At 38.9% G+C, this 12,500-nt stretch overlaps 1 protein-coding gene across 16 annotated transcripts in view; it reads right to left on the reverse strand.

The window, feature by feature from the left end:
* The window catches only part of tenm3 (teneurin transmembrane protein 3), a 758,992-nt gene that overhangs the window by 154,790 nt on the left and 591,702 nt on the right, over nucleotides 1-12,500 (reverse strand). For all 16 annotated transcript variants that reach the window (XM_053232303.1, XM_053232299.1, XM_053232292.1 and 13 more), the window contains one exon: nucleotides 11,408-11,633. In XM_053232303.1, the coding sequence (XP_053088278.1) occupies nucleotides 11,408-11,633 (226 nt within the window). The remainder of the gene's footprint in view (nucleotides 1-11,407; nucleotides 11,634-12,500) is intronic.

A 12,500-nucleotide genomic window follows, 5' to 3' on the forward strand; every position in this document is an offset into this window, starting at 1 on the left:
GATGTCATGTGATCACATGACATTTTATTCACCCTTATTTCAGCAGTAGATTGAACTGATAAAATAATAAAACTAAATAAATAAATAAATAAATCTAAAATGTCTGACAGACACTGGGATATCACGGAGAATCTCTCCTGCACTTCATTAGCCTTCTTTATCAATCAGATTCACACGGCGATGTTTTTAATTACATCCTCATCTGATAACGAGTGCCGATCTAAATGAACTTTTGTTAATCAGACACAATCAGAGTCACGTCCTCACTTCCTGTTCGGCTCAAACACCACTTAAAGGTGCAACAGTCCATTTTTTTTCATTCTTTACTCGAACAGAAAACCAGGAGGACGCGCAGAACATGATAAAAGAACAACGGTTTGAGCCTCGGCTTCAGCGCGAGTGTGTTACGTCGGTGAGAAAAGCCGCTTGGAAAACTGATTTCCGATCCGGAATGCGTGTTTGTGTTTGGATGCGCCTCCTGTCAATCATTTTATAGACGCCATACTCTCCTAGCTGCTGTAGATCCTGGGGGCGGAGCTTCGTGAACATGGACGGGAAAAGGGGAGTGGTCTGAAGGAGTGAACAAAAAAATCATTTATATGTAACGGTTAGAGACGTGATCTTACGTAACGCATCTTTAAAGATTTATTTAGTAAAACACTTTCACTTTCACACACGATCATCCTTCATTTATAATAAACATCTGACATTTATATTAATATTAAATATTAAATTTTATGTTGTACTGTTACTCTTCCTAAATACTGTTAAACAACTGCTACTGTTAAAGCTAAAAAAACCCCGAAATATCTTTATTCATTTTTTATGTCATAGTGGGCGTGGCCTGTTCAGCTTTTTTTTTTTTTTTTTTTATCAAACTGTATCATTTAAACACATCACTGTGGAATCTTTGTGTATGTTGGTGATGTAGTAAAAACTACCGAAACTACCATTATACACTTTTTAAACTCTGTATTTTTTCACTGTTAAATGTTAAAATAAATACACAAAATTCTTAGACTTAGAATTATTTTTATTTTTTTTAATTTTTAGATTTTTTAAAAACTTCCTTAAATGGCTTGACAAATATATTTGAAATGGTATTTACTTTCTAAAAGGCTTTAAATAATAATAATAATAATAATAATAATAATAATAATAATACCACTGTTAAACTCTAAATATTTCAGCTGCCTTTTTATGTCAACTCTCTTTAGAATTATTTTTATTTTTTGAATTGATTTTTTTAGATTACATTTTTAGAACTTTTTTAGACTTCTTTAAATAGCTCGACAAATATATTTGAAATTTACCTTCTAAAAGGACTTCAATTATTATTATTATTATTATTATTATTATTATTATTATGTCTTAAAAATGTCTAAAACATTTCAGGTGCCTGTTTATGTCCACTCTCTTTAAACTCTCAGAAATAAAAAGTCATTTTGTATTGTTTGTAATTTTATATAGAATTATCATTTGTGATTTATTTTATATAGAATTATTTTTAGATTTTTGAAATATTATTTCCCTTCAGTTTGGATGAACAGTTACACTGTAATACTGTATCTTTATAGATGATGTCTTAAAAATCTCAGAAATCAATCATTTTTGTTCAAATTCTCTATTTCTAGATTTTTCACATTTTGTAAATAGCATGGTAAGATTTAAAAAAATATATTATTTACCTTTGAAAAGCCTTTTTTTCAGGAATGAATTAATTTTTTTCATCTTTGATGAATAATATCTGTGCATTAAAACACTAAACACATCAGCTGCCTGTTTATGTCCGATATCTTTAAAACTTCAGATATAAACACGCAGTCGAGTCGGACCGGCTGTGATCTGGTCTCGCAAACATGCGAGTGTTTTATACGCTTTTCTTTAAGCTTTTTTATTTTTTCTACTTTCTCTTTAACAGCACTAACAGCTTAGCTGAGAGAATGCTAACTACGACTCATTTTGATCATTTCAGTTGCCCAATACTAATCGTGAATATTTAAAATTGGGATCCTGTGTGAGAAATTCTCATTTAAGAGCTTAAGACACATTTAATCAGATTATTTAATCACATTCTTGTTCTCCAAAAGTCATATGGATAGTTAATGGTTCTAGTTTAGAGCTCTGTTTCGTTATACGGTTCTACAGAGTGACAAAACGAGGAAATGTTAAAGGTTCAAAAGTTCTCGATTGAACTTTCACAACATGATCATGCCCGTGAACTTCGCTAGCTATTTAAGAGAACCAGGACAGTATGAGTGAAAAAAAGAAAAAAGAAAAAAGAAGAAATTCCAGTGGTGATGTCATACAATTAAGCTTGTGATTGGCTGCAACTTAAGAGTGTAACTTAAGCTCCGCCCCCATTGACCTGATGACGCCTGTCGCTCGGTGAAATCAGGCCGTGCTCCACTAACACGTTTTTAATTCCCATCTCTGATGTTAAAAGCTCAGCTGGATGAGTATGAGAGAGAGAGAGAGAGAGAGAGAGACAGAGAGACAGAGAGACAGTGTGTGTGTGTGTGTGTGTGTGTGTGTGTGTGTGTGTGTGTGTGTGTGGCTTTGTACTGGAATGAACGGAGGCAGAAAGTCTGGCAGCGTCTCTCTGATTGATACAACAACATTACTGTAACTACAGCGGGGTCCAAAAGTCTGAGTCCACTACCAGGAACTGGTTTTTATTCCATCAGGTATCAAACACTCAGATCAGATTTTACTCCACTGATCCTCACCGCTTCAACATTCCAACATCCTCCTCCTCACACACACACACACACACACACACTCACACACACACACACACATACACACACCGAAGATCATTATCTCTAACAGCTGTTTATTTTAAAGCACTAATACATTCTAAAACGTTATCATTTCTATAGTAACAGCTCATTCACAGGGAATTAAAAAAATCGTCGATATGGAAGATACGTTTTCTTGCAATAAGGAGATGTTTATTCCACGTTTAAGGAAGGAGTCTCCAGTGTCAGAGGAAAGCTGTAAAGTTTTCCGAAATCTTCAGGACAGACTTGTTTACGCTTCTTTGCGGTTTCTCTGTAACGAAAGCCGACAAGCTGCGTTTTTTTTTTTTTTTTGTCTTATTCACTTCAAGAGAGAAATAAAGTCAGGATGGTGAGGGAACGACTGTTTATAGCTGCTATAACGTAAGTGACAACAGGAACTGACTTGTTTCAAGAACATTAACTGTAACTATAAATGGACAAAAAGTATGACGTTCTTTATTTGCTCTTAACTGCTGTGATATAAGAGGAATAAAACACTTCGGGATAGTAACTGTAACTCTGCTGCATCACTGATTATTTTACTACAAAACAGCACGAGCCCTTAAAACTCACATCAGTCCCTTTCAGTTAAGTTCCCTTTCTAGTAGCTCAAAGTGTCGTTTCCTTTCCCACGTGTATGACGTGCCCAGAAGACGTGACGTGACGATGAGAAGATCAGCGCTTAGTTCTGGTTTGACACCTCGGTGTGTTATACGTTAGATCTTTTCCTGCTTACAGCCAATAAGACACACTGTAGTGGACTGACATCATCATGGCTCGAAATAACAGTACTGCTACTTCCAAAAACTGTTTACTGCAGCACGTGCTGACGTTCACTGGCTAGCTAAATCAGATGGACGTGTAGCTAGCATAGAGAAGTTTTGTATGAAATGTGCTGCTAAAGTAAATAAATATAGAGTATACTAATAAATTTGTATGAGTTTGTATTTCTTAACTTAAAACTTAAAGACAAAACGAAAGGGGACAATGTTTTAACTTGGCTATTATTAGCTAGCTAACCATCCATGCTAGCAGATTCAAGATTGTAACTCGTAATTCCCAACTGCCAACCAGATTAAAATAAATAAATAAATAAACAAAGAAAACGCCTCCTCAACTCAGAATTCCTTCTCAAATCCAAGTTCAGCGTGTGACGCCAAATCAAAATGGCTGCTCGCTGCGTGAACAGTAAACACAGCAGCACATCTTTATCTTTAAATGAGTTACTTTGTATATACGCATATATTAGCTTTAGATCAATGACTCTACAGTTCGCTGTTTTGAGGAGGAAAATAATTTTTCCCACGTTAAAGCTGGAACGCATATGCTGCATAAGGTAGCTAGCTAGCTAACAGGGACAATTCAGATCAAGGCGTTTGCATTATTTCGTGAGTGAATATGAAGGGATGCCAATGTGAAAAATATTACGGTCTAAATTACTTAAAATGTTGATATTTTACGATACTGCATTAGTGTCAGATGTAACATTTATATTTATTCATCAGGCAACGCTCCAGACTGTGAGTGGAATAAAACTAGCTGTAAAAAATGACTCAATTAATAGTAAAAGTGAAAGCGTAGCGTCTTTTAAACAGATTTTTTTTTAAAAAAATTGCGAGTATTTTTAAACCACTAGCTAACCTAGTTAGCGCAAAACCGAAACTTCGAAACATGCATATGTTTCTTCAAAATACAGGCTGAATTTCTGAAGTGTAAGTGATTTAATATGATTAGCTCGAGAGAATAAACAGTCCAGTCACCGTGGATGGAGTCAAACGTGAAGTGAAAAACAATCAAAATCAAGAGAAGGCAGTAGCGAAAAACTGCTACTAAAAAAAAAAATCCCTGACTCAGTTAGAGTAACGAGAGTAGTTAGTAATTCCTGGATATTCCTGAGGAATGATGCGGTCTGTTTGAGAAATATAACTCAGGATCAAGCGGCATTAGTTAGGTCTAAACTTTCCCTCCAAAAATCCCACACACTCCGTTTTCCATAAATCAGTGTGTTTGAACAGCGTCGTGTCTGGCATCACGCCTGCGCATGCTTCCAAAACACACACACACACACACACACCAGGAAAATTCTCAGGACGTTTCTCCTTATTTCTCATTATTTCTCATTATTTGAGTGTGTGCACTCTGCCAAGCAGCTGGAAGTGTTGATTTATTGGAATAAACAGCAGAGCTGTGTACGAAGACTCACAGGAAGATTTCAGTCAATAAACAGAAACGTAGAGTTTTCTCTTTACGCTACATGGACTCGAGCCGCAGGGACATGATTAGTGTGTGAGGTTCGCTTTGTTATTTGTTATTTCTGCATTAGATCTCCACACTTATCGCATTCTCGGCTGTATGTATTTATTTATTTATTTATTTATTTATTCGTTTATTAGAGATTAGCCGTATTCGGATGGGATTAGTTTCACTGTGTGATGTCTGTAATGACATTTTTGTTCATTTTTAACGGCAGTTAAATTAACGCAGGAGTTTCCGTGATGTTATTTTTCCTACGAACATGGATGTTAACGTCACACACACACACGCACACACACACACACACACACACACAGTCTTATCTTGCTTTAGCTGCATTTGTGGACTGGATGTAGATAATATTACTAGGTAATTTACACTTATTTAAGGAATAACACACAAATAACCCATAAAGTGGAGTGTGTTTTTCCGCTTATACCACAGCGACTAGCCAACAATTACAATGTTTAATTTATTAATGAACAACACGTCGCACCTAAAGTTACATTTTATGTTGTGGATCATTCCTTCACCAACCTCTCTCTCTCTCTCTCTCTCTCACTGGAGACTCCTTCCATAAATGCTACACGATCGTCTCCTCACAGAAAACTTCACGACATCAACAGCAGCACGTTTTTCTTTGTTAAACAACACGTTTTTTTTAAAAATCTGTTTATTATTAGTCTTAGATGATGTGGAGTGTCTGTGTGTATGAGCTGTTACTATAGAAACGGTAACGTATCTGAACGTATCTGAACGAGCGCATGACTATAAACATATCGTTCGTGTTACAGTCGGGATTTCTGTCCAAGGTGTGCTGTTAATAACACACACTTTCTGACCAATCAGATTCAAGCTTTCATTGCATTGCATTACATTAGCGCTGTGGTGTAATGTTCAGTTATTTGGCAGCCAGTAAGAAAATTTTTTTTCATTCATTTATTTCCCCCGAAAAGAAACGCTAAACGAGAGCAGCACCTTGAATCAGCTTACAACTTTTCTGATTTCTGGACTGTCTGATATGGATACGCGCACTAGATGACTGACTACGGCAAGAGACAGCGGTCAAAAACCCTTTTCCGAATGTAAGAGGCAGCAGGTCACCATGTAAATCCTCTCCTCTGCTCAGCCCACGTCGGTTTGGTGGAAATATATTCCTCTGTGTGTGTGTGTGTGTGTGTGTGTGTGTGTGTCTCCTCAATGACAGGTCCAGGTTTAAGCACAGGGACTGGAGCCCGTCATTAATAATAGATGTCCAACATATTGTTTCGTCAATATGAGCAAAAGAGACAAAGTCCGAGAGAGAGAGATTGTGATACAGAGAGAGACAGACTGAGTGTGTGAGGGAAGGACAGAGAAAGAAAGACAGACAGAGACAGAGAAGCAAAGGCAGAGAGAGAGAGAAAGAAAAACAGAGAGACAGAGAAAGAAAGACAGAGAGAGACAGAGAAGCAAAGGCAGAGAGAGAGAGAAAGAAAAACAGAGAGACAGAGAAAGAAAGGCAGAGAGTGTGAGACAGACAGAGAAAGAAAGAGTCAGAGAGAGACAGAGAGATAGACAGACAGAAAGAGTGAGAAATAGAGAGACAGGTGAAGGTAAAAAGAGACAGACAAAGAGAGACAGGCAGAGAGAAAGAGAGAGAGAGAGAGAGAGAGAGAGAGAGAGAGATAAAGGACAGAGAGAGACAGATGGAGCACAAAAAGAGACAGAGCAGAGAGAGAGAGAGAGAGAGAGAGAGAGAGAAAGGAATACTGAAAAGAAAGAATGATGTGGGAGTGAAAGGAAAGAGAGAGAGAGAGCAGTTGTGTGTAGACGGTTGGTATTTTCTCAGCTTGTCATCTGTAATAAAACATTCTGCGTCTCCTCTGCGATTCAGTTGGAGTTCCTGTTCCAGCTCCTGCTCCTGTTCCTCTTCCTGTTCTTGTTCCAGCTCCTGTTCCTGTTCCTGTACCTGCTCCTGTTCCAGCTCCTGTTCCTGTTCCTGTACCTGCTCCTGTACCTGCTCCTGTTCCTGTTCCTCTTCCTGCTCCTGTACCTGCTCCTGTTCCAGCTCCTCTTCTTGTCCCTGTTCCTGCTCCTGTACCTGTTCCTGTACCTGCTCCTGTTCCAGCTCCTGTACCTGTTCCTGTACCTGCTCCTGTTCCAGCTCCTGTACCTGTTCTAGCTCCTGTACCTGCTCCTGTTCCAGCTCCTGTACCTGTTCCTGTACCTGCTCCTGTTCCAGCTCCTGTACCTGTTCTAGCTCCTGTACCTGCTCCTGTTCCAGCTCCTGTACCTGTTCCAGCTCCTGTACCTGTTCCTGTTCCTCTTCCTGTTCCTGTACCTGTTCCTGTACCTGCTCCTGTTCCAGCTCCTGCTCCTGTTCCAGCTCCTGTACCTGCTCCTGTTCCAGCTCCTGTACCTGTTCCTGCTCCTGTTCCTGCTCCTGTTCCAGCTCCTGTACCTGTTCCTGTACCTGCTCCTGTTCCAGCTCCTGTACCTGTTCCAGCTCCTGTACCTGTTCCTGTACCTGCTCCTGTTCCAGCTCCTGTACCTGTTCCAGCTCCTGTACCTGTTCCTGTACCTGCTCCTGTTCCAGCTCCTGTACCTGTTCCAGCTCCTGTACCTGTTCCAGCTCCTGTACCTGTTCCTGTACCTGCTCCTGTTCCAGCTCCTGTACCTGTTCCAGCTCCTGTACCTGTTCCTGTACCTGTTCCAGCTCCTGTACCTGTTCCTGTACCTGCTCCTGTTCCAGCTCCTGTACCTGTTCCTGTACCTGCACCTGTTCCAGCTCCTGTACCTGTTCCAGCTCCTGTACCTGTTCCTGTACCTGTACCTGTTCCTGCTCCTGTTCCTGTTCCTGTTCCTCTTCCTGTACCTGTACCTCTTCCTGTTCCTGCTCCTGTTCCAGCTCCTCTTCTTGTCCCTGTTCCTGCTCCTGTTCCTGCTCCTATTCCTGCTCTGGGATCAGTGGGAAAAATCCAGTCTTTCCTTTCCTCCTTTAAAAACTCATCTCTTTGTTCAGAACCGGATTTAGCCGATCACTCACTCTCTCACTCACTCATCACACCTTCCAGTCTGTGTTCTCTCAGATAACTGTCAATCTAAACTAATCTAATCTAAACTAATCTAATCTAAACTAAACTAATCTAATCTAATCTAATCTAAACTAATCTAATCTAATCTAATCTAATCTAATCTAATCTAATCTAATCTAATCTAATCTAATCCTGTGCTCAGGTAGGGGCTGTGCGATATGACAAAAATATCACATCACCATTCCCAAAGAAATTTCTACCACACAACACGTAGCATGGCATTTTATTAAATGTCTAAAAAAATAATTTTCATTGTTTAAAATTTTTAGGTTTTTAAAATTTTAAAGTTTTTAAATTTAGATTTTATAAATATATATGTATGTGTATATATATACATATAAAACGTGTGCTATGAAAAGGAGTAAAATAAAAATCTTTAAAAAAGGTTCACAATTTTAAATATTCAGTTTTAAAATATTACATTTAAAAATATTACTTTAATATGAAATATATATTTTTTTCGTTTCTTCCATTTCAAAAAAGGGAAAAGTGAAGAAGAGGAAAAAGAGAAAGGAAGAAAAAAATATTTCAAAGAAATTTAATCTAAATATTACATTTTAACATTAAATAGTTTGTAATTATTATTTTTACAACAAATAAATAAATAAAAAGAGATCACGATATCCACAAATATTTTTTAAAAAGTGTATTGTGAAATAATTTATTACGATTGGATGTTAGAAGGTCACATGACCCGGCCCTGCTCTCTCTCGGTGTTATCATGGATTTATAAAGATCAGGACCCTGAACTTCTCATCGCTCGCTCGCCTGCATCGTTACTATAGCAACCGAAGTGGATAAATGTGAGAAAATAAATGCGAGTGCGGTGCAAAGCGACGAAGCACACTGGCTCTGCTGCATTCGGTCAGTTCGCAAAGTGGACACTTGCGTGTAAAAGTGCGGCCTCGAGTCCTGAGCTGCTTCTGTGCGGGGATTTTTATTACAGCCGAGACACGAGAGAAAGAAGAGAAGAGAAAGAGAGAGAGAGAGAGAGAGAGAGAGAGAGAGAAAAATAAGAGTTATAAAATATACAACCGTAGACACACACACACACACACACACACCCTCTCCAAGGTTACCAAGGCGACAACATTCCCTTGTCCCTTCGGTTGTGATAAATTTTTCCACCATCCATCCATCTGCACTCATCTATCATCCTTTGTTCCTCTGTCTCTCTCTTCCTTTAGTACTCAGTTCATTCACCGTCTCTCTCTCTCTCTCTCTCTGCTTTTCTCTATATATCTGTCATTTTCTTCATCTGTCTCGCTCTCTGTTTATCTCTCGATCTTTCTGTGTCTCTCCCTCTCTCTCTTGCTCTAACTGTCTCTCTGTCTCTCCCTCACTCTCTCTCTCTCTCGCTCTAACTGTCTATTTCTCACTTTCTCTTTCTGTCTATCTCCCACTTTGTTGCTTTCTCCCACTGTCTCTCTATCTATCTCTCCATCTGTCTCTTTTTCAGTAGTCTCTCTCACGCTTCCTTTAGTCCTCAGTTCATTCATCTTTCTCTCATTCTGTCTCACTTCCTCTCATTCGCTTTCTCTCTCTCTCTCTCTCTCTCTCTCTCTTTTTTTTTCACTATATATCTGTTGCTGTCTTTATCTGTCTCTCCATCACTCTCTCTTGTTCTTACAGGCTCTCATTGTCTCTCTCCCTCTCTCTCTCTCTCTCTCTCTCTCAGACTCTCTATCTTTCTCTCACCATCTCTCTCTCTCTCTCTCTCTCACACACACACACACACGCTCTCTCTCATCCGTCTCTCTCTAAAGAAAGGCATGAACACATTTCTCACACAGCAAGGATCCTGCTTGTTTCTGGAAGGTCTTATTTCAACACCCGCAACCACACACACACACACACACACACACACACACAGGGGTACTCAGGTCCCACCAGTCATTAAAAAGGGGAGGAAGCTGATGGGGGAATGGATGGTTTAAAAGAGAGGTGAGAGATTGTTCTAAAGTGACTCACACACACACACACACACACACACACACACACACACACGCTTCCCCAAACAGAACCTCCCTCCTGTTTGCATCAAAGCCTGGAGGTCACCTTCAGGGTCAAAGCCACGCTGATTTATGGCACAAAACAGAAGTGTGTGTGTGTGTGTGTGTGTGCGTGTTGCTAATGTATCCTTTTAAAACAATGTTGTTTTTAGTTTTATATTTGAACAGCCTTTTTTATACCGATTTCTGTACTTTATTGTTTTTTTTTTTTTTGCATCGTGTTCGCATAGTGCTAGCTAGCTAGTGTTAGCCAGTCACGCTGTTTTTTTTTTCTCACCCGTTAGTGCATATTTTAGGTGCAAACCTCCAGAATTCAGACGTTTATCTTCTCTCCAAAGTGCTGAGTGACACAAAGAGCCTTTAATCCGCTGACCAATCAGCTCGCAGCTCAGCAGAAACAAACAAAATGGAGGAAAATTCATCTTTTTTTATTTTTGTCCTCTGAACCTGAAGCTGTAGTTTGGCAAAAGGTTTAAAAAAAATCTAAACTTTACTATTAATACTAATAAAAAACCCAACTGAGATAATTAGCTAATAAAGATAGTTAGTTGGTACAATCTGTATTAAGGTAGAACTCTGTGGTAGCAGTGTTGCTATGGTTACAAGACACGTTTTTTTTCCTCAGGATAATCGACATTGTACTTTTTATATACAAACAAATTGTGAATTTTACTCTAGGTGAAAAAAAAAACAGGAATTGAAATCAGTGTTAGCTGTGTAACAACAAAGAAATCAGTCTTAGCTTTGTAAAGAAGAACTGAAATCAGTCTTAGCTGTGTAAAGAAGAACTGAAATCAGTCTTAGCTGTGTAAAGAAGAACTGAAATCAGTCTTAGCTTTGTAAAGAAGAACGGAAATCAGTCTTAGCTTTGTAAAGAAGAACTGAAAAAATGACTAAAATTAGTCTTAGATGTGTAAAAAATGATTAAAATCAGTTTATATGAGCAAAAAAAATTATTTAAATCAGTCTTAGATTTGTAAAAAATGATTATTATCAGTCTTAGATGAGTAAATAATAATTGTTATGAGAGGGACAGCGATATTCAAAGGGAATTTTTTGACTTTGGTGTCTTTCCTGCCACCAACCCGAGAGTTTGCGTCGAGGATTTATCTTCGAAATCATGGAATTTATGATTAGCTTATTCTAAAAAATAAAAGTTAGCTAGCTTGTTTTCTGTCACACACCAAACCACGTCTTCTCACGTGTCCACGTCTGTAAACCACGAGTGTGTGTGTGTGTGAGTGTGTGTGAGTGTGTGTGTTAGCATGTTAGCATCTCTCACCGGCTCTCCAGCGGCACATTGCTGCCCAGGACCCAGCTGTCCTGCAGCGGGACGGACTCGGGTGTGGTGGGCAGCTCGGCGGGCGGGGGAGGGGCGGGGCTTCCGTTCCGCCGGCCAATCACTGAGCTGTGGTTCAGCGCCGTCACCAACGGCTTGTGAGGGGGAGGAGCCGGAGGCAAGGTGGGAGGAGCCGACTGGCCCTGCTGATGCTGATTGGCCACTTGCTCTGTGGAGACAAAGAAGATGGTGTTTTAGGAAAAGAACTTATTTAGCTGTGAATGCTAACGTGACACGTCATTAGCGATGCTAGAAAAAACTTTCACACACACAACCATATTATATCATATTTAATTGGGTATATATGCTAACAACGTCATGCTAACAGCTGTTTTTATTATTTGGTATATTAGAAAAATCTCTACTTGTAGTGTTATGAAACAGATTAGAGTTTTTCAGTATTAGCATCCGTCAACGCTATCAAATGCTAACAATGTGACACTAACAGCTGGCTTCTGTCCTTATTATTCACTTTAGCTGAATATGTAAATAGCTCATTTATGAGATGATAAGAATGAATGCTAACTGTGCAATGCTAATTTACTGGATTGGGGATTTTAACAGAAATGTTACAGATGTTTTGCTAATAAAATCTGAAGTAATACTAACAGAAGCTAGCAATGTAATGCTAACTGCTGGCTTTCCTTCATTATTATTAGCCATGCTAGCTAAACAGTAAATAACCAATTTCTGATATGATTTTTAAGAGAAAAAAATGCTAGCAGTGTGATGCTAACTGCTGGACGTCCTTCATTATTAGCTACATTAGCTAAACAGTAAACAACTGAAATATCTGCAATAATGAATGCTAGTGAGTCATGCTAACTGCTAGCTTCACTTTTTCTGCTATCACTATTCGATGAACTGAAAAATTAGAATGAATTTGGGATTTTAAAATAAACGCTGCAGTCTTTTTCCGCTATAAAAATACGCAGGAACTTTGATAAGTAGGAGGATTAGCCGCTAACGCTAAAGCGTTTGGCAGATGTGTGTGTTGTCGTCTGTAATTAATCGTGGCGTTGAAGTCAAAGCGTGA

Source organism: Pangasianodon hypophthalmus, chromosome 3 (assembly GCF_027358585.1).
Source record: "Pangasianodon hypophthalmus isolate fPanHyp1 chromosome 3, fPanHyp1.pri, whole genome shotgun sequence".
NCBI lineage: Eukaryota > Metazoa > Chordata > Actinopteri > Siluriformes > Pangasiidae > Pangasianodon > Pangasianodon hypophthalmus.